The 25841-nt window shown below is 43.6% G+C and overlaps 1 protein-coding gene across 1 annotated transcript in view; it reads right to left on the bottom strand.

Moving 5' to 3' along the window:
• Positions 1-217: 217 nt before the first annotated feature.
• Positions 218-25841, bottom strand: part of DDHD1 (DDHD domain containing 1) — a 69190-nt gene continuing 43566 nt past the window's right edge. The window contains exons 5-12 of the mRNA XM_027703957.1: positions 24382-24488; positions 23969-24075; positions 12674-12936; positions 11187-11262; positions 7041-7190; positions 5482-5734; positions 3629-3808; positions 218-1276 (exon numbers count right to left, since the gene is read on the bottom strand). Of these exons, the coding sequence (XP_027559758.1) occupies positions 1095-1276; positions 3629-3808; positions 5482-5734; positions 7041-7190; positions 11187-11262; positions 12674-12936; positions 23969-24075; positions 24382-24488 (1318 nt within the window). The 3' untranslated portion in view covers positions 218-1094. The remainder of the gene's footprint in view (positions 1277-3628; positions 3809-5481; positions 5735-7040; positions 7191-11186; positions 11263-12673; positions 12937-23968; positions 24076-24381; positions 24489-25841) is intronic.

The raw sequence follows: 25841 nt of genomic DNA, 5'->3' as shown, positions 1-25841 counted from the left end.
AGTTTATTTTATGGTGCTCCCTTTCCTCACGATAAGATCCTTGCACATAAATATACATATGTTTTTATACAAACACACACATATATATGCATTTAATTGTGGGAAAAAAAGGACAGCTGGATCCTCTGCAAACCAATCTCATGTGCCTGGAGAAGCACTTGGAACCTGCAAAAGCAAAGGCACACACTTACCTCTGAGAAGAACGTGACTGATGTCATTTGTGTGAAACCACAAATATTTATTTTTAATGAAAAAATACTTAAAGTGTGCCACAGTGTCCATATATTCATTTGAATAGTAGTACAAAGATATGTATTTCTGAGAAAAAGTCTTAAACACTGTAGAAAATAAATGTGGTTCTTAAATTATGTCAAAAGAAACCAGTAAAAAAGTCATGTTTTATACACTGGAATAAAATGAAACGATTAGAGAGAATAATAAATTATAATTACAGTATTTCAAATATTTGCCTCATGCTTTTTTTTTTTTTTTTCCTTCAGCATTAGTTTTCTAAATGTGTCACGTAGAATAGGCCCCCAGAAGCCAGCAGTCAGAATGGGCTTTCAGTGTGGATAATTGGATGTGGAGCTGAATAAAGTCCTGGAAAAATGACACCACCGTCGGTTATTCACTGGTACATAAAACATCAGAACATGGCAGTTTTAGGTTTGCATTGAACTATGTATTTTTGTTACTGGAAATTAATTTAGTGGGTTTTATTTTTGAATCAACTAATTTTTTTGTACAGTTTAATGAACTAGACAGCAATTATGGTCATTAGCAAGGATGTCACCCAAGCACACTGCACCACGTGCTTATGGGATGGACACGCTGGATTTGGCTCTTTACACAGCCCACAAGTTAACAAGAGGTTGGAACCCTTCCAGGTCTGATCAAGCACTGCAAAATGTTTAAAACTATAAAGTGCTTCGAAATACAAATCATTTTTCCTCTTTAGAAACAGGGGAAAAAAACCCCCAAACATGCACTTAAAACCTGAAACCTCCATGCCTTGGGACGCTGCAGCTCTGCAGTCAAACATCCGTTTTGTGCCATTGGTTCGAAAAGTTCCTTTCCCATCCACAGTCAGAAATTCAAATAGTGTCTAAACTGGATTTGTCAGTCTCTTCCTGGTCTTGTTTGTACATGAAGGTTAGAAGGAACAGAGCAATATCCAGGGATGACCAGTAAGCAGTGTGGGATGTGACTGCGGACCAGTATCTGCTCTCCACGAGACCTTCCCTGAGCTCAAAGTCGATCCTGTGCTCCAGTTCCACTGGAAAATGAACACGAAACAAAAATGGTGTTAGAACTGTAAAAACACCAGCATGTTTTGCCATCAGCTTTGGGTTCTGATTCTACTTGTTGCACATAAAACAAACGTAATATCTCTGTGTTTACGTTTCACGGGACACTCGACCAAATCAAAATTTATTAATGTACAAATACATTTTAATGCACGTGCATTTAGCACAAACCTGACCTAAGAGTGGTGCTTAGCTCAGGAAAAAAAAAGCTAAAAAGGAAACTAAACCTATTGTTAGAAGTCCTTTCCAACCTATATGATTCTAAAGCTTGGGAAAAACTGGCATGTTTTTAAGCAGCTGTTTTCCTTATAGTAACTCTATAAATACATTTATTTATACTTGTTACGATAACTACAGAGAAATATTCAGCAGATGCTGAGGCCCCACTAGGAAACACTGTCTTTCAGAAGGTGGGTGCTCAGAACTTTCTGAAATAAATGGATTCCTTGAATTTTTAGTGTCTATACAAGGAGACTACACCCAATGCTACAAGTCCTTTCTGCAAAGTTGTCCCTCCACAGCTCTAGCCCTTTTAATATCCTGATTATTCCAAATATATTTCAGCAGTCATCCTTTTATTTCAATGGCTCTTTGATTAATGCCACATTCAAAGCAATGTCTACTGCATTTTAACTGGACCGATGGTTAATCTATTGTTAAGGCACTTTAGCGGTCAGAAAATCTCTACAAGGAGTAATAGAATAAAAAGGACAAAAAAACTAAAGGGCTGCTTAGCTACAAAAGCCAACCCCCCATATTGAGTCAAAAACGCAGCCATTTATCAAAGCCAGTTTGAAGGAATTTTAATTCTTGGCTCCGAGAGCACATAAAGGGAGCATCGCACGAGCACCGGCACGGAACGACACGTCTCCGTGCTCTCCCAGGAGCATCACCCCACTTTGCAGCAAGGAGAGGGAGTCAGAGCCTTGGAATACCAGGAGACAACCGCAGTCATTTCCAGGAAGATGTGTACATGCAAAAAAAAAACCCCAGTGGCTCTGCAGGAAGGACACCCCGACCGGCTCCGAGAGGCCGTTACGGGACTTGGGTGGCTGCCAAACCCCCACCACAAGCCGCCCTCTCAGACGAGAAGCCCTTGGCTGTGGATTGCATCATTCAGCCTCGCTGGCCTCTGCTCCACGTTCTCCTTCTATGGAGCAGGGATGGCTTTCAGCACAGAGGGATGTGGGATCCATGCAGAAAGCCCTGGATGCGCCGGCCGCCCCCTGGAAGGAGCTCGTGGGCAGCTCCGTGACAGTCACTGTCCTGCCCCTCTATTTCCCTCGAGCCTAAAATGAGTTTCTTGTCCTCAAACAGTGACTCAGACAGGTTATCTGTTGTGATGAACAGACAACAATCCATCATGTGAACGCTGTCACAAGATACAACACACTTGTGACTCCTCTGATTGCAAAAACCCCCCCACACCCTGATGGGGAGTTCAGAAATAAAATCAAGTATGAATTCCCTTAAAGGAAGTACCTATATTTTTAAAAAAACCCCTCAGCTGCTAAAATTGCACTTTATGTTCTGGGTGGTTCAGATCAGGACAAGGGAGGCAACTTCTGCTTCCAGTATGATGTGTCTTTAAATCCAGATTGCTTCAGAATTGGAATTGTATGGGGAAATAGGAAATGTACGGTGGAGAAAGGGTTTAAACTGACAGAGGGCAGGTTTAGATTAGAGATTAGGGAGAAATTCTTCCCTGTGAGTGTTCAAGGCCAGGTTGGATGGGGCTTGGAGCAACCTGGTCTAGTGGAAGGTGTCCCTGCCCACGGCAGGGGTAGAACGAGATGGTCTTTAAGGTCCCTTCCCACCCAAACCATTCTATAAAATTTAAATAAATCCATTTAATCATAAATGGTAAGTGGGATTCCATGTAGTAATTATATTGGTTTTCCATTGGAAGTCCAGGAATTACTGATATGCAGATCCCATTAGCCCAAACTCATAGAGGCATATATACATACAAGTACATATGGTGTACATGTATGTACAAACACATATAGAGATAAACCTCCTTTGAGAGGACTAAAAAATTAAAGGAAGAACAAAGAGTCAGTCGTTGGAGTCTTGAGAAATTCAAAACACAGGAAAAGATTCAGAGAATCCCAGAATGGGTTGGGTTGGAAGGGACCTTAAAGACCATCTCGCTCCACCCCCCTGCCATGGGCAGGGACATCTTCCACTATTCCAGGTTGCTCCAAGCCCCATCCAGCCTGGTCCTGGACACTTCCAGGCCCTGGACACTTCCAGCTGTGGGTCAGCCACAGCTTCTCTGGGCAACCTGTGCCAGTCTGTCAGGTGGACTCATCACCCACCTGTGGGTTCGAGGAAGCCCGAGCTGCTGTGGGGTAAAGGTGGTGTCCCAACAGTTGTGGCCTTCTTGTCCTCCCCCTCAGCTCCTTCTTTTCCCGTCTCCATTGTCTGTGGGGTTGTGCTGGATCGGCCAAACCTCGAGAAGAGCATCCCTCCGAGGCCCTTCCCGATGCTCGCAGCTCCTGCATCCGGCAAGGAGGGGAAAAAAAAAACCCCAAGGAGCATGAATCAAACTGCAAATTAAAGTCAGTGTAGCACCCACTAATTAGAGCTGAGTGACAGGCGACTGAAAACACTCCTCGGTGCTTTTCTAGGGTGGGAACAGCTCATCTGACTGAAGAGTGCACTGACTGAAGAGTGCACACTGTTTATCCCAAGACTAATCTTGTGCACAAGCAAAAGCTGTAATTTGGAAACTGCATTTAGGGGAAAAAAAAACACATGAGATTACTTCTGCAGGGAGAAATCCGGTACTTCTAAGGATATGTTGTAATTTCTCTCTCATAAAAAGTCAAAGACAAAATGCTTTATAGCAATGTTACCACCTCCTGCACTTAAGAATCCCATCAGGACATTTAAGGCATTCTTCTGGTTAAGGGTCCTTAAACTGGCATTGCCCTTACAGACATTTAAAAATGTTATATCATCCTTTAAAAGGACTATTTTGGTTGCTCAGGAAGACGAGTGTAAAAGTTAAGAGCAGTTGTGTCGTGTTTTATCCCGACTTTGCTGCCACCTCATGGACAAGACATTAAAGTTACTATAGTAACCCAAAAAAAAAGCCACCCTGCTTTGAAATACCACATATTTCTACTTAAGGACTAGACTGCGTTTATGTACTTCACTTATTTGACTGGGAGGATTCCTGGCACTAGGATTCTTCCAAATCCCACACAGAGAGCTAAAGAAAAGCCTTGAGTCAACAAAAACTGCAAGTGCATGCTCAAGTATAAGCTCCAGTGAAGGGGGTTTAAGCTCACTTAAACCAGGGCTTATTTTGACTCAGAAAGCCAGAAGGGAACAGACTTTATATTAAAACAGACTGAATTTCCTATTGCAGAATCATGAGTTAAATATAACTGTAATAGTTTACACGGTGTCATTTTTCTCCTATTCACCAATACCAGAAAATGTAGTCAGAACACAAGCTTTAATTTAACTTTTTTTCCATGAAATAGAGTGGAAACTATTACATCATTGGGATGTTACTTCAATAAGAGAGACAAAAATAAGGCAACAATAGCATAAACTGCATCATCTTCCAGCAAGCCCTGACTCCAGCATACGTAAACTGTTTTTTTTTCTTCAAAGTAAAACATCAGCTGGGATTAAAACAAAAAAATTAAACAAAACCTCTCTGATTCTGTGAAACAGACAGGAATAGAATCATGGGACCTTAAAGATCACCTAATTCCAGCCCTGTCCTGTGGGCAGGGACACCTTCCACTAGACCAGGTTGCTCCAAGCCCCATCCAACCTGGCCTTGAACACTTCCAAGGATCCAGGGGCAGCCACAGCTTCTCTGGGCAACCTGTGCCAGGGCCTCCCCACCCTCACAGCCAGGAATTCCTTCCCAATATCCCATCTAACCCTGTGCTCTGGCAGTGGGAAGCCATTCCCCCTTGTCTTGTCCCTCCAGACCCTTGTCCCCAGTCCCTCTCCAGCTCTCCTGCAGCCCCTTTAGGCCTTGGAAAGGGCTCTCAGGTCTCCCTGGAGCCTTCTCTCCTCCAGGTGAACACTCCCAGCTCTCCCAGCCTGGCTCCAGAGCAGAGTTTGCTTGTAACTCAGCACCACGGAGCAGTGAAGCTCCACAGGGAGCTCCTGTTCCCAACCCAAAGGGCACGAAGGACCTTACCCAAAATACTGGCTTTGCCTATGTTGGTGATGGACTCCCCGTAGTGCCGCCGGACCATCACCGGGGACGTGGTCGGGCTCGGCGCCGCCGAAGCGCTCTCGCTGTCAGGAACTGAGGTAGGTTCTTTCGTGGGGTTGAGGAAACTTGGCTTCATGTGCTCGTAAGGGAGAGGGTTCGCGGTGTTGTACCAGTGGATCTGGACAGGCGAAATGTTGCTGTAGTGTTTCAGGATTAAGGGTTCTAATCTATAGGCCTGCGAGAGGAAATTAAAACAACAACAACAACAAACAACCTCTGAGCATCAACACTCAAAAATAATCACGTTCTTTTCACATACAGAGTCCCCTCCAACCTCAAATCCAAAATATCTGTAAGAAGCAAAGCCTAGAAAGCGACAGAGTTTTGGTGTCATGGTCTGATTCACTTTTATTTTCACAGGGAAGTTTACTTGCACCTGGAAGATTTATCAGCTGCCCAGTTGTTTGTGCATTCACTTTTGCACATGCCCCTGCAACACCTGTACCTGATTGTTAGCAACACACAAGTTCCTATCAGATGGTTGTTACTATGCACTGCCAGAGCAAACTTTATATAAAGTTAAGCTGATTTTGCACAGCAGAGAGGGAGGAACTGGCTGTGTAAATGTTTTGTTTGATGACTCTTTGTTGACCCCTGCGCAAATCATGAATTCTGCTTATTAAAAAAATAATTTTCTATTGATTCATTGTTTTTCTTTGTTTACTTAAGTGTAGAAAAACATTCTGCACTTCTTTATCTTAAAACTAAGTGGAGTTATTATTTGTGGGACCACAGACTGACCATGTCCTGGACATCCCAGGAAAATTCTGATTTTGGAGTAGCTGGAGCTGAACACGACCTTGAGATGAGCAAGAACCAGCATGTTTGGAAAGAAGTCTGAATATACTTAAGGTGAAGCACTTTAAATGCAAAAGCATCCCCAAATTGCTATTCTACATGAAATTCCAAATCAAGTTTGCATCAAAGAAGTTGCCAAGGTGATGCAGCTTCATCATCCTGCCTTTTGTAACAGATAATGCTGGCTGTCTATGGAAGAGTGTAAGGACAGGGTAAAGCTACATCAATAATTCTCTTCCAAGTACTATCCCACCTCTAACAAGCTGTTATTCAGGATCATTTGGGAAAAAAAACTGTCTTTTTTTTTTCTATAGCATCTTGTGAAGCCTTTTTTTAACAGCAGTATTCTCTTTCAACAGATGATGTTTAATGGAAGTCAGAAAGTTAAACACAAAATCCTCGTCTGAAGAGGATTATTTCTTTGCAACAAAAAATAATCAGTGTAATCTCAATGTTGTGCTTATTAATATGAAAAGAGAAGCAAAATATATGATACCTCAGGCAATTATTTGTAGGAATTGTTATTCTACAGTTCTAAAACCCAAGACATTGTACAATAATCATTAACAAATCGTCCTCTGCTGGAACACACTCGGTGTTGATTCACACACTTTGCAGATCACACATTATCAGAGAGCTGATGCTTAAAAACAGTCAAGGTAAAAGCTGCAATTAAGACTCACCACTGGATCTGTTGGGTGAAAAATATTTAATAAGCGATTACAAATTGTCCTGGGCAGAATGTGGTCCTGACTCCCACTGTTTCCTGGACGGATGCCTCGCAGTGCCAAAAACACTGCTAATGGAGATCCCATACAGAAGAAATTCTCAACCTAAGGAGAGATTTCAGCCATGTTAATAAGGATGGAAATGATGCTTTTTAACACAGCGGGATTTGATTTCTCTCGCAACTGATTTCTCAGTTTCAGAGAGGGACTCAGATAACATCAGTCAGTCAAAATGGAGAAGGCCACCATAATATACAGATGGGGAGGTTAAATTTCCCGTTTCCTTTGGCTGCATGTTGTGGTGCTGCACGGCTGGAAAGCCAAAAAGCAAGTCGGATATTTGAGCTCAGAGTTCCACCAACACTGGAAAGGCTGCAGCAAGAAGAGTTTGGACGACACCAAGGAACTATGATGAGTCTGATTTCTCCTGAACCTTCCCAAAGTTTACCACACCTCTTTAATCTTATCCCTAACCAAGGACTCTATGATTTTTTTTTTTGCTACACACACCTCAAATTTCCACAAGTCAAAACTATTTTTTAACCTCCTTTTTAAAAAAAAAAAATTAATTTTACCATTATCAGATCTTCACTTTCCCTAGGAGTGCCCAGAGTGCAGGGCACTACAACTGGGCAACTCCTAGTGTGCTGCTACTCAATCAGCAAGAGAAATTGTTGAATTCTTGCTAAATGGGATGCTTGGGATCCCATGTGCCTTCCCTGTATGTCAGCACATGGAGCAAGGGCGTAGGAATAATGGTCCGTTTCATCTCTCAGATTCCAGCGCTGCACAAAACATTCCTCCTCCTCTGACTTGGCACTGGTACCCCAGCTCTGCCTTCCAAAAGAATGCCTAAGTGCCAGTTCAATGGAAAAAGGAAACTCCAGGTGTTCAGCATGGCTATTCAATGTCACCTGCAGCAAAGCACAGCTCTGTCATCTGTGTTGTCACTCGGGTCTAGTGCAAAGCTGTTTTCCTTTCTTATAACCCAGCCTTACACAGACTTTACATTCTGGCTGTTTGGACAAAGAGCTGTCTCATCTTCAAATACAATAGAAACAGATATTCCCAGTGCAATGCCTTAAATTGAATAAGTAACCTTTAACCCTGCCTATCTGATATTCCTGTGTCGAGCATCTGAACTGCACAATTACAGTTTTTCTGCTTTAGAAAGAAATCAGACAGTGCCTGCCAGCTTACACTCAGCAGAGGCTCAAAAGAGATTGAGAAAAACCTCAAAAGGTAACTGGTTTCAGTGGTTACACGGTGTGTGGCTTTTTGTTCCACTTCTGTTCCATTGTTTCCATTGATAAACACAAGATCAGCAGTGTCCAGATGCCTTCTTGGAGGGCACCGCTCCTTGCTGTGCTTTCTTACATGCAAAAAGCCTTTAAACCTGGTCCTCCAGCTTACAAAGTCAAAGTACCAGCTGGTGGGCATCTTAGGTGGCATCAGACCAATATTGAAGCAGTAAATGCTAAAAATCCAAAGTCTTCACTGAAAGGGTGGTCAGACATCGGAACAGGCTGCCCAGGGCACTGGTGGAGTCACCATCCCTGGAGGGACTTAAAAGCCGTGTGGATGTGGCACTTGGGGTCGTGGTTTAGTGGGGAACAGGTCTTTTACAACCTTAACAATTCTATTATTCTATGGTTTTAAAAACAAAGTCCTTTAAATTGCAGCCATTAGACTGTCAGTGCTGTCAGAACGTGGTTGAAAATCAGGCTGCTGTGTGATGACACCTACTGGGAACAGAAGACTAAAATCTTTATAGAAAGGACTCAAATCTTTATAGCAAACGTATTAATTTTGGTGTTTCTTGAGAAGCAGGAGTGGGGCATTTCACATCTGTTCCTGTAAACGTTCAGCAACAGAGGAGACACGTTTATGAACATGACCTTTCAGTGCAGTACTTTTCTCCTGGTTATGATTCATAAACAGAACACTTAATGAATTTATTTGTATTTTAAGCAGAAGCTGAGCCAAATGGTCATCCATTCAACTTAAGACTGCAGTATTTTCATAATTAAATTTTAAAAAAAAAGCTGAATGAGTCAACAGGAGTGAGGCAGCACAGCCCTTTAGTGCTCTGGTCCAGGGGGGGTGGGGGCAAATGAATGTGAAGTACAAGCTGGAGCTTCTTCCAGAAGTTTCTGTAACCTTGGGTGAATGAGAAGTGCTCAGGAACCCTGAAGCCCTTTGGGCCAGCACATTGCAAGCCCAAATTTAAATGAATTCCCACCTCAGAACTAAGGAGCCACTGAGGTACATCCTGCCCTCCTCTTCCCGACGGACTGAAAATCACCCTCCAACACTGCTATTTTCAGGCACCACAGAGTCATAAAGGGTATCACACCATTCCCCATGTTTCCATGTTCTTCAGCCTCTTTAGCCTTTAACTCCAATTCCTCTTACATATCTGGTGAGGAGAAGACTGTCCTTTTAAGCTTTACATTTACAATAGGTGTTGGCTTTGCTTTTAACTCACACAGCTCCTATGGGTTTAGCAGATAATCCCATCTGAGGAGAAGGAGAGGAAGAGAGAGGAAAAGAGACAAAGATACCTCACCCTCAAATTCCCATTCTGGTGGCTTGTCCAATATAGTATTGGACTCCATATCTTTATGTCTTGTAGGTTTTTCTCCTCTCCAAAGGGTCAAACACCCAGATCAAACCAGAGCTCTGCTCTGCCATGAAGAGCCAAGGGGAGGTGGTTGGTACCTACAAAGCAGTTTGTTCTCTTCCAACAAGCCAGTCACCCTCTGTAAGCTGGACTGCCTTGCTGATGAGCAATCCTATTTCATTTCCATGGAAAGCCTTTCCCTTTCTGGAGCTCTGTCCCCACCAATGGGAGTCACTTATGTAAAGCTTCACAGAACAAAACATCCTCCTGTCAGCAAGTAAGAAAAAGGATGCACTGCATTGAAAAAATTACCTGAAAATTATCTATCTGATCTACTTAGATAGATAATGTCCTCTTTTCTTCTCTCTTTCTTTCCCCCTCCTTCCCTGCTCCATCTCAAAAAAGCAACTGTTCAAAAAACCTTCAGTTTAAACACAACTGAGTGAAGATTAATCTTTCACAGAGCTGGGGGAGTATCAGCCTGACTCCAGCTTCCTTGATGGTGGAGATAACAGCCTGACACATGCTTTCAAGCAGTGATGAAAAGGAGAAGGATGTGACAAAATGAATTATGGTTCGTTTCCTCTTTTTTATGGCTCAAGATTGACCTTGGCTTCCAGGAGCCCTTCTGAACTCAGAAGGAAAGAAAAATGGCAAGTTAAGAAACAATAAACTCTTTTATTCTCATCTATCATGTCACATTTTTATGGTTTAATATTTCAGGATTGAGTTGAGCAACTAGAAAGTGTCACACATCCCACCCAGAAACCGGAAAATGCCTTTTCCCAGCGATAAGGAATTCTAGCAATTTGTACAGCTGATTAGCAAGCAATCTGTTTCATGAGACTAGAAAGTGTGCTGACTGTCAGACCAGAACAATTTGGAAGGAAAATTCACTGCTGGAGGAAATTCAATCAGATTTGCTCAGAGATGTGACATGTTAGTAGCAGTCCCCAAGGAAAATGGATTATTCAACTAAGTAGAAGTGAATTTGTTTAAGATGCATGATTGATGTAATTTCCCAAATGGCTTTTACCTTCCCATACAGTTGTATGTGTGTGTGTAATACAGTAACAATCTATATACAAATTTACATATTACATGTATTTATTATCTGCATATTTAGATATATGTTTACATATAATTACATATAAACACATATAACAGAATCATAGAATGGGTTGGAAGGGACCTTAAAGCCCATCTTGTTCCAACCCCCTGCCGTGGGCAGAGACACCTTCCACTAGACCAGGTTGCTCTAAATTTATTAGAAATATGTATTTGTAACAAATAGTAAGATATTAATAGAGTACCATGTTTACACACACATACACACACTTCATCCAACACATTCCAATTATTCTACCAAAATCATGTCTAGGGACATGGGAAAAAAAAAAAGTAAGCAGAATGACTCATTGCAGGAGTATTATTGCAGCAAGTAGGACATTCAGGAAAAACCTCTCAGACATACATACCTTAAATTTTAAGACAGGTGGTTTTGCTATGGTGGATGCCTTTAACCCATGTAACCTCTCTTCTATCTCTCTCAACCTAGAAAATAGAGATCTTTCTGAGATCCAATAAAAAATGCAGCTTTAACCTCTCTGATCCAAACAGGCATTCCTGTGGGGTCCAACAGTTTTGTCTGCTGGGAAGAGAGAGTGATGGTGTCAGTATTTCTTGGAGCAGTTCAACTGATTAAGAATCAATGTATGTCAAATCCTGTTCCTCTGAACACAGAAGGAATCAATCAACACGTGACAGTTCCCTTTTTTCCCCCCCCCCAAGCATCTGCCCACCCTCCTTCCTCAGGAGCAGGTGACTCACCTCCTGTTTCCTTGGTGATTTTGCAGCCAAATCACCTGCTTTACTTTGCTTAAAAAACCCAAACAACACCAAAGCCACGGGAAACTCCATGGCTTGAGCATTATGGAGTTCTGTGTTGCAGTGGAACACTCTGAAGGACTGGGTCCCACCCTTTCAACTATCATTAATAAAGGCTGTTCACCCGTTTTTCTAGTTATCCTAAATTAAAAAAGCAGCTACAATATAAAGCTCACATATGGATGGGCAAAACTGAACCCACTCCCAGTAGAATTCCAGAAGTTACAGTCTGTTTTCCATCATTTCAGACTGAACTGAATTAAAATGGCTCATGAAATAGGGAGCCACTCTTTCTATATAGAAGTGCCAGTGTCAAATGATACTCAGAATTACTGTAAATCCAACCAGAAGCACTTCAGAGGATGACTAAGGAGCTGGAGAATGAATGTGAAAATGGTCATTTTTCCCTGATCATATGCCAGGGATATGTCTGGAGGATCATTTTACCACTGGAACACTTCACTAGGTTTCTTAACTTCCCTTCTCTCAGAAATATTAAACTTTATCCAGCCTTGCAGCTGATAGAGACACCCTGTACCACTCCCTTATGACACACATCCCATCCTGATTCCAAGCACAGCAGGAGATCTGTTGCTGTATTAATGCTTCCAAAGTACCACCAATACTAAGACTGGTTCCAGGAAGGAACCAAAAAACTATGATTCATGATTTATCATGTCCCACTTGAAAGACTGAAGCTCAAGTTACTGTTATTAGATTCTCTATCTAATGGGTTTCTCATAACACCTTGATATCCCCATCCTTGGAAGTGTGCAAGGCCAGGCTGGACAGGGGTTGGAGCAACCTGGTCTAGTGGAAGGTGTCCCTGCCCATGGCAGGGGGTAGAAGTGGATATCTTTAAGGTCCCTTCCAATCCCAAACCATTCCATGAGCCTGTGTGGATTCAGAGCTCCTCCAGCAGGGCCTGCCCAGTCCTGTGTTTAGCATCCACCACCCAGCCCCAGCAGAAGAACATCACCCACAAAAGATAACAGCCATGGAGGGTTCTGGAAACACTCCAAGGTCGTTATCTAGGGCTGTGGTTTTCTCCTTGAACAACTGGAAGTGGATGCATTACCGTTGCTTAGTTAGGTAAAGTTCCTCAAGTAAACGCTGCTCCTCGTAGCTCATCCAACGGTCTTCCAGCTCCTCCTCTTCCTTCTGCAGCAACTGTTCATAAAGCCTGACTGGATTCCAGCCAGTCATGATGTCGTAGGTGATGACACAGCCCAGTGAGTGGGACACGATGGAGACCTTCCCTCCTTTCTCCTCAAACTCCGGATTCCGGGAGCAGAAGAGCGTGTACAGCCGGTTCAGCTCCTGCTGCAGCCCCTTCACCAGCTGTTTCAAGAGGGTGAGGAAAGACAGTTAAACATCAACATTTCATTATTCCTGTTGGTGTTCAGGAGTGTTCACATCCTACACTGATCATTTACTAGGATAAGCACGGAGGTCTGTGCACTTTGGCTGGGAAGATGAACACAATCTCAAGGCCGGCAGCAACAGCCTGGCTGATTGTCACTGACTCCAGTGGTTCATCTCCCCCCTCCAGAGCCACCACACAGGACACGTGGTGACCCCAGAACTGCTACACCACACAGCCCAAGGCATTGAATTGAACTAAACACTTCAATACATGACAGTTGTGCTTAAAGTACTTCGCAGCACCCTCTGAGGTGAACAAAGGGACGTGGTTTTCACCAGCACAGCAGTGACTTTTAACACAGTGGTATTTTCCTTCTTGCTTGATTCTCCCTCATTTTCTCCACTTTTTCACAGCACTGAATGTTTCTCCCGTGTCAGAGGTTCAGCAACTTTTTTAACTTAAGGAGGATGGAAGGAGCCTGAGCTACACATGACCTGCAATCAACTCATATCTCTGGCACAATCCTGGCATTACCCTAAACAAGCCATACCCACTTCTCCATTTATCAAAGTGAGCAACAGCATTCCTACCTCATTGGAGGGAACTGGGAAGAGAAATCCATGAAAATGGAAGTGCTCAGATACTACAGTGAGAGCCTGAATGGGTTCTGGGAAAAAAAATCCTCTAAGTGCTTTTGGATCTTGAAGTCATCAAGCCTTTCATTCCCCTGCCTGGCTGCCAGGAGATGGAGTTTTGTGTCCTCCTTCCCCTCCTACACCTGCACTTACTGTGAATTCTTCCAGAGGAATCTGAAGGAAAGGATGCTGCTAAAGAATAAAAAGCCTCATCTCAGGTAAAAGGATAATACAGCAGGAGAAAAAGCACAAATGAGACAAGGCAGAGACAGGATTTGAGCACTTTATACAAACAGTGCCAAGAAAAATACTCTTCTAGTTACAGGGTTTCTAGGAGAGTTTTTATGGGGGAAAAAAAAAAAAGGAAGGCAACATGGTTTTTAAACATCACAGACTAATCCATAGTACCACAGCAATAAATACATATTGGTCCTATGAGTCTCTGAGAAGCTTATCTGCTTGGAATCCTACACTATAGGATAAAGAGGTTCAGATTCACACAAGTATTTTAGAGAGAAATGTTGAAAAACAGGAGATTTGGGAACTGGCCAATACAAAAAAAAAATGCAGCTTTGCCTGTGAAACTCAGCATGGAAATGGAGCAATGCTTCCAGGCTATGGCACAGAGGAGGACAAACAAGAAATTGCAAATCATTCCCTTGTTAGCAACGGGAAATTAAAGCTATAGAACATGTAATTTCAACATGATTTTTCAAGAGCCTGAGTCATTACTGAATATAAATATGAATAGCACCAGGACTGCCAGTGTTTGATACACATTTTACTGAGTGAGGATCCACACAACAAACCTGATGCCTGAAGCGCTGTGAAATGATTAACAAAGCCTTGCAACAGCTCGGAGAAATGACTATCAGAACACTTATTTTCAAGTATTTTTGACTGTGGTGCTGCCTCTTCTTGCATTTGGGTCTATACAGACTGTGGGCACCACTTTCACACATGAATAAACAGAGCTTTTAGCAAGAGTTGGAGCTGAAAATATCAATCAGGGCTAGCTTTGGCTGGCTGATATCTTCTCAATTTAAAAAGGTTTGATTAAAACCCAGAACAAAACAGCAGGGATCAGTTGAAATCAACGTGGTTTGGGATTCCTGCCAGGAGCTCAGTGAAATGAGGGAGCACTGATATAGAATCATAGAATGGTTTGGGTTGGAAAAGACCTTACAGACCATCTCATTCCACCCCCTGCCATGGGCAGGGACACCTTCCACTAGACCATGTTGCTCCAAGCCCTGTCCAACCTGGTCTGGAACACTTCCAGGGATCCAGGGGCTTCTCTGGGCAACCTGTGCCAGGGCTTCACCACCCTCACAGCCAACAATTCCTTCCCAATATCTCTCTGGCAATGGGAAGCCATTCCCTCTTGTCCTGTCCCTCCATCCCTTGTCCCCAGTCCCTCCCCAGCTCTCCTGGAGCCCCTTTAGGCCCTGGAAGGGGCTCTCAGGTCTCCCCGGAGCCTTCCCATCTCCAGGTGAACACCCCCAGCTCTCCCAGCCTGGCTCCAGAGCAGAGGGGCTCCAGCCCTTGGAGCATCTATGTGACCTCCTCTGGACTTGCTGCAGCAGCTCCACGTTCTCCTCACATTGGAGATCACAGAGCTGGACACAGAACTCCAGCAGTTTCCATGGGTGGCTGCTGGGATACCCTCCAAAGTACCCAACATCCATCATCCTGCCATCAGGGACCTCAACAGCAACTTGCTCAACAGCCCTGTACCCTACTCTCCTATAGCTCATTCCTGCACAGTCTATTTCCCTGGAAAAGCAGACAACTTCCAGGAAGAATGATATTGTGTCATCTTCCCCCCAGGCACAGAGTGGGTAAACAATCTTCTGACACCACGGCATTTCCATTACAAACACCTTTTTTTGTTGCAATCTGGAGGCATAAAACAGAATATTCTTGGAAAATCCTGGTTGGACACTGAGTCCAAACCTGTTTTTTACCATCCCTGCTTCTTAAATATATGGTGTTACTGGAAGTTAGGCACAAACATGGACATCAACTAAGAAACTGTGCATGGATTTCCAAATAGCTGCATACTTGGAAGTTTGCAGAGCAGAGTCCAAGCACTGGATTCAACTGAATCATCTGATGGAGATTATTCCTGAACTCCAAATTCCTGGTTACCAAACTTAATTGTGGAGTAGAAGCAGGAAATCCTCCAGATTTCCAGGTACTGTGAATGGTCTGGTTTTGCTGCTCTGCCAAACCAGAAGTCCTCTACCTGCAGTGAGCACTTATGGATGTTGGTGTCCTGCCAAAAGTTCTGTGCCAGCACTAAGATTAGAAACTGAACCTTTTTGGTGTATAGTAAGAAAAAAAAAAGAAGTTAAAAGAAAAAGTATATTCATTTAAAGTCCCAGCTAAAAAACTGTTTGGTTAAGTAATATATGAAGATAAGGCAATATTTATTGGTGGTTGGAACTAGATGATGTTTAATGTCTCTTCCACCCCAAGCCATTCTATCATTCCATTATATGATTTAGTCCTGATTTGCTTTCTTGGCATAAAATATTCTACCTTGTAAAAGGAAAGTTTGGTTTGAACAGGGTTTTAGTCCAGCAAGTGCAACATGAAACGATTTCAAACCTCTTTTGCAGTTACAGCTTGATATGTATCCTAACACTCTCTATAAAAATACCTTTTTAAAAACAACAAGTGGCTTTGCATTTCCTAAAATCAGTGATATTTTTCATTGGAATTAAAACATGAAGAAATGTAGCTGTCTATCAAATTTTCTCTCCCAAATGGCATCACTGTAATAAAGACAGTTTTTTAAGAGCTGATTTTTTTTTAACGCACTATTGTCTTTTCGCTCCCTCTGAAGGGTCTGCGGGAGTCTTAATTAAATACTATTAAATAAAAAAAAAACCCAAATGACAAAAAAAATAACAACTCATCCTCCCAAACCCACGACACCCAAGTGGTTGCTCCATGGCTGCACCTCATGGTCAGGTTATAAGTTATGGGTGCCTCACCCTGAGCTTGTTGAACACTTCTCCTGCTCTCACTGCACCTACATCAAGGAATTCCTGATTAAAGGAGCTCTTTTCCCACTGGTTTCCCTTTGGGAAACAACCCAAGCCTCACTGCCTGCTGATCCCCAGGATCTACCCTGTGCTTAGAGGAAGCACCTGCTGGTTCTGCCTGAAAACAGGAAAACAGGAATCATCCACAAAAAAAGAAAAAAGGAATAGTGGGATGCAACACGACCAGACCCCTCTCCCTTTTTCCATCTCCCCTCCTCCCTCCCAGTTCCCACCTCGTTTTGGGGACCAGTGGGACTGAACACTCACAGAGCTGTTTCTCCATCCAAGGTCTTCACCGGGCTTTCCCCACAAACTGAGTTTCCTTGAGTTTCCCATATTCCCAACCCATATAACCACCTCCCAAGGCTTCTCCCGCAGACCAAACAAGCTCAAATATCTCACAGCAGAACAAATGAGGCAGCAGCCGATGTTTTTCCCAGTCAGTTGCTCCCCTGATCCCTGTGCAGCTGCTCTGACTGCTGATTTTCTGCCTGCTCTGCTCTGGTACCCTCAGCTCTTCCAGAAGGACCAGGGAAATGCAGCATGTTTACCTGTCTGTTACTGAACAGATCAAACACTGCAACAAAGGGAACTCTTCCTATTTCTCCCAGAAAGAGCTGTATCAAATCCCATCCTCCCAGCCGGTCTTCCTACCTCAGTGTTAGTTCAGCATCAAACACTGAAATATTTCAAGGAAAGGCAGAGAAAATCTTCTGCTGTTCCTGTTCTCTTTCTCACAAAAGTCCTTTCTCCTGTTCTGATTTTTAGGGAAAAATCTGGGAAGCACCTTTTGCTGTTTCAGTACTGAAGTTTAGTGCAGGATTAAAATGCTACAAGTCTTGCAGGTGTAACATTAAATACTCACAGATACCCAGAGAAAATCCTTCCAGTGCCTAGAGGGGCTCTTAAGAGAGTTTGGGAGGGACTTTGGACAAGGGCCTGGAGGGACAGGACAAGGGGGAATGGCTTCCCACTGCCAGAGGACAGGGTTAGATGGGATATTGGGAAGGAATTCTTGGTTGTGAGGGTGGGGAGGCCCTGGCCCAGGTTGCCCAGAGAAACTGTGGCTGCCCCTGGATCCCTAGAAGTGTCCAAGAAATGGCTGGACAGGGCCTTGGAGCAACCTGGGCTAGTGGAAGGTGTCCCTGCCCATGGCAGGGGGTTGGAACTGGATAATCTTTCAGGTTCCTTCCAACCCAAGCCATTCTATGGTTACTATTTGCCTGAAGCTCCAATTAGCAGCTGAAGTTTTGCCAATAAATCTTCCATGCAGGAAACTCAAGCCCACAGGATCAAGTTGCTCAGAAGCCATCAGCTTATATTCAGACAAACTGAGGTTAAACACTGTGTGCTCTTCACAAACCAAATTAAAGGCAGAGTCAGGAAGGGTCTTTCTGCACATTCATTCTTGTGACAGTTTGTGCAATTCAAGGTAAAGCCAAAAACCAGACTGTCGACCAAGGACCAGGTTGCTGGACTTGATCAGGCCAAAAATGCCCTTTACTTTCCAGTTACATGCCTGCTTGGCATATGGCTTCCAGGGAATCCAAAGGTAACAGCCCATTCCATCCATTTAGGAATTTTGGTGGAACAGGCATGTGCTTTATACGGACAAGATGGGAGTCTGAGTCAAATAAAACACATCACTGTCATTTCAGAAGGATTTGTGGGAAGGCTGACAAAAAGGGCAGCAGGATCATGCCTCTAATCACCTCCTGGGCATTGGGCAAGTCTGAACTGCTGGATCATGATGGGGAGTGAGACATCCAGAGCTGCTGTCTGGCTCAGTTCTGTGCAGAACATTAACAGCATCCTGTGCTGAGCTGGAAAAACCCAAACCTCTAAATCCCTGGCACCAGCATTTCAAACAGCTGCTCTTTCTCCTCTGAGGCAAAGCAGCCCTGTGAGACAGCAGCACAAATAAGGATGAGTAGCATGTCTGTTCTTTCAAAGCAGAAGGAAGTGGGCTGTGTGTGTGGTGGACAAACTCCTCCTGGACCCACACCAGGGAGATCCAGGCAGGAGGAAGAACTCCATCCCCTGGTCCCTTCTAGTGGGCAGATCACTGGGGTCAAAGGGGCTTTTCAGTGCGTGCCAAAATTACCACTGCAGAAAATGACACTTTCCCCTCAATATCCAGGAAATGAGTTTTTTCAGGAAAACAAGGAGTACAAACCCCCTGCTGGCACCTGGGCACAGCAGTAACGCAGAGCTTGAGGCTGCTCTTGCTCAAATCCTCATTCACACAATCATTAAGGTTGGAAAAACACCTCCAGGATCGTCAAGCCCAGCCTCTGACCCATCACCACCATCATGCCCACTAAACCATATCGTGAAGTGCCACATCTACTTATTTGTTGAACACTTTAAGGGATGGTGATTCCACCACTTCCCTGGGCAGCCTGTTCCACTGCTTAAACCACCCTTTCAGTGAAGGAGTTTTTCCTAATATCCAACCTGAGCCTCCCCTGGCACTTGCTGCCAAAACCTGGACAATGCACTCCAGTCCAAAACCTTTTTGATCTGTCAAATCCAACAAAAACACTTCCTCTCCTCTTGGGCCATGTGGATTGTCCTCTCCTGAGACTGCTCTCAGCTCTGACCATCCCTTTGCTGTAACTCTCAGAGTTCCTTTCTCCATGCCACCCTCACCCACTGGACAGTCTTCCCACATGAACAGTTTGAACCTTAAGAGAAATAAAATAACAGACAGCTACCTATGAAAAGGGGAGTGCAGGAAACATGACCTCTGCATCCCCTCCAGCTTGAACAGCATGACTGTGTTTTTGTACCTTTGTGGGAAAGGAATTTCAAGGGGATCCGAGGAACAGTCAGTTTTTCAAGCAGCCCTTTCCAAATGTCAAGAGAACTTCAGGAGAAAGTGCAAACTCATTTAAAATTCAGCAAGCAGGCAGCGTGTGAGCCAACTGGGGGGGGAGAAGAGGGTCCTTAAAAAGCCAACAGAAGAGCTGCAGCTCAAGGATGGACTGTAAAGGACCGTGAAAGCGAAGACAAGGAGCTTTTGCTCCACGTGAACCAGGAGAACATGCCAACACATGAGGCAGAGCTGGTGAGGCTGCTGACCCCCAGGATACAACAGTTGTCACACTCCCTGATGGCATCACTGAAGGATGCCAGGGGATTGTCACAACAACAGATGAGAGGCCAGAATGAGCAGGAGCTGTGGGAACAGATGGGAAAGGCTGTGTATTTTAGTGATGAAACAAAAAAAAGGATCTGTGGGTCTGTCCAGACCCAAGTGTCTCTCTCAGGACCCCTCTTGCTGCTGAAAAGCTGAGTCTAACCCATTTCTAACCAGTCACTGTGTTCAAGTCAAAGTTTAGGTTCAGGCAGAGCCATTAACCTATCACTTTATAAAGCTGAGAATTCATTCAAGGACAATCCAATTAATTAAGCAAGCCATGCAAGTGCTGCCAAGCAGCATCTTCATTATTAGGTTCAACAAAATAAGCAAAACCAGTGTTAAACAGTCTCAGTTTAAAATTTCCTGCTCCACATCTTGTTTTCAAACACTCCTAAAACAGTTCCCTTTAGTTGCTAAAAGGGATACACAAAGAAAGGATATTCCCATTGCAAAACCTCATACGCAAGAGGGATGAAAGTTCTACTATAAGTTAACACATGCCCTAGATTTCAAGAGTATGGTCATTAATTCTCCTTTTTAATATGTGTTTAATGGCAAACCACGAAGCCATTTCAAGGTCAGGACTCTGAGCAACCTGGTCTAGTGGAATGTGCCCCTACCCATGGCAGGGAGTGCAATGAGATGGTCTTTAAAGGTCCCTTCCAATCCAAACTATTCCATGATTCTAATGTGGACAATGCAGTTTTCCTGCTCTTCAGCTGAGAAGGAAGTAATCCAAAGACATCTCCTACTGATCTAAGGCTACTACAGTATTTGCACCAAATCTTCAGAGATTTTGGGATGACTGATGTAAATAATATTTATCCTGTACTGCAGGCATTTTTTGCCATGACATATATCAATAATTTACAGAATTACAATTAGCCTGCAAGTGAGTACAGTGAAGATCAGTAAAAAAAGGCATTTAGCACTATAATGAAGGTGACAACACTGAATTTACTATGCATCAATTAGTCTTTTTAATCTCTGTTACAGCCATTTATTATTAAAGAAATATGAAGCTACAGTGACACAGATGTGAAACGAAGTCGCCCACTCAAGACACTAAACCCCAAGATTAGGTTACCACAGATGGCACCAGCAAGGTCAGAAGTAGAATGTGAAATGACTGTTCATTTAGAAATGGGTAGGTCTGCAGCAAAACATCAATTTATTGCTTTTCCTTATTATCTGATAATGCTTAAAAAGGGATTTGGTATGGGTAAGGACCTGAACAGCACAACTTGCAGCCACACAAAACCACCACGGCTGAATCTGTTGGCTGCAGTCTGAGACCAGACTGCCTGAGATGTTCACAGGGCTGTGCTGAATTATTAATGCCTGTCTGGTATCACATCGCATGTCAGGAGTCAGAGGAACCTTTTGGATACTCTCCCACCGCGCTGGAGAAGAAACAATACTTGAAATCAGAGAGGGGGTCAACCCACCACGCTGCTGGAAGGCTCACCTGAGCCATCCAGTGCCTCTGGGACAGCTCTTTGCTGTCCCGTGTGAAAATGATATGAACAAGGACTCTTCCCCCTGAAAGGAGAGAGTGGCTGCCTCTCACACTGCCCACCTGCAAATCCCTTCAGGGGCTGTTTGAAGAGTGCTAAGAAGCTTTAAAGAAGCACTTCTGGTACTTCCCGATGTGGGGAAAATTCTTGAAAGGAGAAAGAAAAGTTGTATCCAAGTATTGTGCAATGTGTGCTGGCAGCCCCAAAAGCCAAACGCATCCTGGGCTGCCTCCCCAGCAGCGTGGGAAGCAGGGTCAGGGGAAGGATTCTCCCTCTTCCAGGATCCCATAGACCCCACCTGGAGCACCGTGTCCAGCTCTGGGGCCCCCAACATCAGAAGGATGTGGAGCTGCTGAAGTAAGTCCAGAGGAGGCCCCGGAGATGTTTCAAGGGCTGGAGCCCCTCTGCTCTGGAGCCAGGCTGGGAGAGCTGGGGGAGTTCATCTGGAGAAGGGAAGGTTCCAGGCAGACCTTAGAGCCCCTTCCAGTGCCTAAAGGGGCTCCAGGAGAGCTGGAGAGGGACTTTGGACAAGGTCCTGGAGGGACAGGACAAGGGGGAATGGCTTCCCACTGCCAGAGGGCAGGGTTAGATGGGATATCAGGAAGAAATTCTTGTGTGTGAGGGTGGGGAGGCCCTGGCACAGGTTGCCCAGAGAGGCTGTGGCTGCCCCTGGATCCCTGGAAGTGTCCAAGGCCAGGCTGGACGGGTCTTGGAGCAACCTGGTCTGGTGGAAGGTGTCCCTGCCCACAGCAGGAGGTGGAACTGGATGATCTTTAAGGTCCCTTCCAACCCAAACCACTCTGGGATCTGATGACTGCTGAGTGTCATGAGGTGAACAGCAGCTTTACCCTTCTCTAGGCTGAGCTCACCACATTGCTCAGTTTATTTCACACAGGCAAAGTGAAGTTTAATAAACTCCTTTCAAGATACTTTCAGGATTTCTGGATGGAAAGCACCAGAAGTGCCCACGGTACACAAGGAATTTTGTCGGTGCAACAAAGTGCTGAGCAGGTACATTAATTCTGGGCAATGTGTGACCATGTGAACACTTGAAGACAAGGCTCATTTCTGAGCTGGAATGAGCACTCAGAGTAAAGTGTCACAAAACAACTCCACACCGAAGATGGGAAACCCCCCAGCATTTTCCAGAAGAATGCTCCATCTGATACTATTGTGTTAAACTCTGCAAAGTTGGGTCAGAGAAAATAAAATGGGATAAGGAAGAGCAACTTGGGTATGTTGTTGCAAACACTTCAAGAAAATTCACTTGATTTGATGAAAAACACAACTTAGTGTAACCAGATCTAAGCACAGCCACAGCACACTCATCTTATTTGTCAATTCTCACACCCGAGGGATGGTGATAAACCTGTAAAACTGCAGTTCTACCGAGCAATGAATTAAGTTTTTCATGCATTGCTGGCCAGCACACCTGAACTTCACTCACTAATCCGTTTCCCATAAGATGTCCACAGACACGCCAAGCCTCTAATGCAGTTTAAAAATATCTGTTTTAAAGCTGCCAGGGAAATTTTCGTCACTTGCCACAATAGTTCATGTTGGCCTCAGTTACACAACAGGCATAGAAACCTGAGACACAGGGGAGAACCCTGATCAATGAACTCTGCAGTACTGAGCAGGAAGAGGCACAGCTTTCAGTTTTAAAACTGACAGTCTAAAGGACTTAAACACACCTAATTTTACTGAAAAGTAGCATCAAAACCCCTTGTAAGCTTTGAAATCTCACCCCTGCCCCAGTCTAACCATGCTCAGGGCACCAAGATTGTCAAAAGATTAACTATTACATATATAATGTAGCCAATACAGAAAAAAACTACAATTCCTATGGAAATTAACCCTAAAACAGCCCCACAGGGGTTTTCCAGCAAGTGTGATAAACAAGGGATGCTACTGGAGTGATGCACTGTGCATGTTTTACAGGCTACTTCATTTATTTATTTATTGTATTTTATTATCATTTATTCAAGGGTTATCATTAATAGAGGCTACTATCATTTATTTGAGGCTTTTCCCCTCTGATTCACGGGGTCACTTTACAGCTGCACAGACTAGAGCACACATGTTCCTACAGAGATGTGGCAAGGTAAGATGGGAGCATCCAGAATAAACTGGATAAATAAAAAATAAACAGTCCCCTAATAAACTGAGTAATTGTGAATAATTTCGCCTTCCCTACAAGGCCAAGTGTACACAAATGCATTAAAACTGTCTTGGGCATGTTTGCATGTGCTGCCATCCCATCTGACAAAAAGGAAATGACAAATGTCCAAGGATTTTGTGAGGGGTAAGAAGAATCTCAGCTCTACGGACTCCCACTGCTCTATATAGGCAGAAATTAATGAAAACACTGTTGGAACCCTTCCCATTTCTAAGCTGTTGGTACAGAACCGTTTTAGACAGACATTTCTGCTCTAAATAAATAACACTGCACCCTTTTCTGGCTTCTCTACTCCCGCCACTTTTAAAACTCTGTATTTGACTACTGTGGATGACCATCACGCTCCTAGAAAGTGTTAACATCCTTCACACAGGGTTTCTCAGAAGGAAACTGAGCTGACATTCCCAAGTCCAGTTTTTTTCAGCCTCCAAGCCCTGCTCTAGTAAAACTCACACAAAACCAGGCTTTGCACACTTACTTCATCTCTGTACAGAGGACTGGTGTAGTACATGATATCCATGGCGCTGCTGTTCAGCATATCCCGTAAACCTCGGACTTTATCCGGAGTAATGGAGTCCACAGTGTCTGGAAAAAAGAAAAAGGAGCCTTAACTTACATACAGGAGAGTGATAAAATAGAATCACAGGCTGGTTTGGGTTGGGAGGGACCTTAAAGCCCATCTGGTTCCATCTCCCTGCCATGAGCCCGGACACCTTCCACTAGAGCAGGTTGCTCCAAACCTGCCCTGGAAAACTTGCAGGGATGGGATGTGCAAACGAAACCAAAGAAAAATCCAAGCGAGCCACAGGCAGAGAACAAAGGCTGAAAATTCTGAGGAGGATTTTGCAGACTGCAGCTACTGGCAACAGCAAGAGAACCAAGCAAAGTTACCTCCATCGAGGGTCAGTTTTGATCTCCATTCCACTGGAAGGAATTCCACATGTGTTGCAAGGTTGGAAAAATACTTTTCTTCCACTTTTCTGGCAGTATCTCGCATCCTATAAAAACAGAAAGGAACATGCTCCTGTAAAGATTGCTGTTGGTGTTTTTAGCAAATAAACCAATGCATCCAGCAACAACACATTTCCTGCAGTGCTACTTTTCAATCCCTACCATGTAGGTGATTCCCTAAAGTACTTCTTAAACTCTCACAGAATGAAAAATTCTGTATATTACGTGCTCAAAAGAGTTTAAATTTATCAGACTACGGGCTTAGCATAAGCCACCTAAATTCAGTTCAAAGATACCTCTCAATCCTGGTAGGTTTGGAGTTGAATGTGAAAATTAAAAATCAGAAAATAAGAATTAGAAAATCGGAAAAGAATTAGAAAATCAGAAAATAGAAAATTAAGAATTTCACCACTGCCTCGAAATCTAGAACCCACTGAAATCAACCACTTAACCAGTATGTAAGGAAGACTGTTCAGTGCCTTTAAACACAAAGAAAACTATTAAAAACATGGCTTGGAATGTGAGAATTTTATTTTAATTTTACATACTGAATTGCAAGGCTTGAGAGCTCAGAGGGTGAGAAATAATGTCTCTTACTAGTGTTTTAACTTGCAGTGGCAGATGGAGAGGCTTTGAAAAGACTTTTCATTTCTACAGCCAATCTGAACATGAACATTGATGCACCTTTCTCAAGGGATGAGAAAAAATTAAAATACCTATAACCCCAAACCATACCTGACCCTTTCTTCTGTTTGAGGGAAAAGGGGAATAACAGTATGTTATATGCTTGTAAAAATGTGACTTTACTTGTGTTGTGTGAAAACATCCATCAGCACAAAATGAAAACCAAGACATTAAATATCCATCCATCCATGCTATCAAAACCATTCAGCCTCCAAACTGAAAGTGTTATATTTTCCTTTATCTCCTTGACATGAATTCTGGCCCCCAATGGTATAAGCATTTTTAAGGACAAGCACAACAAACTAAATAAAACCAAGGGGCAGCAGTGCTGGGTTTCCAGCCCCCTTGAAAAGGAAGAGGATGAGCCAGGAAGGTGTGTGAAAATTACTGCCTTGAAATAAACATTTTCTACAAAGACAATTATTTCTTCTTCTTTATAATATTTTTTTCCAGGAAAAAGAAAAGCCTGTTATACTACTAAAAAACAGATCAATAATGTAACACATTTTTTAAGAAGGCAGTGAAAACACTTTTCAATAACTGACAGTTTCTGATGAAGGAAGGGAAAAAGTGGGAAGGGGAGAAAAAAGGGGGAAGGGGAGGAAAAAAAAGGGGGAAGGGGAGGAAAAAAAAGGGGGAAGGGGAGAAAAAAAAGGGGGAAGGGGAGAAAAAAAAGGGGGAAGGGGAAAGAAAAAAGGGGGAAGGGGAAAGAAAAA

Source organism: Neopelma chrysocephalum, unplaced genomic scaffold, assembly GCF_003984885.1.
Source record: "Neopelma chrysocephalum unplaced genomic scaffold, ASM398488v2 Primary Assembly neopelma1_253, whole genome shotgun sequence".
Lineage (NCBI taxonomy): Eukaryota > Metazoa > Chordata > Aves > Passeriformes > Pipridae > Neopelma > Neopelma chrysocephalum.
Note: the sequence above shows the minus strand (reverse complement) of the source record. Positions and strands in the feature narration are given on the sequence as shown.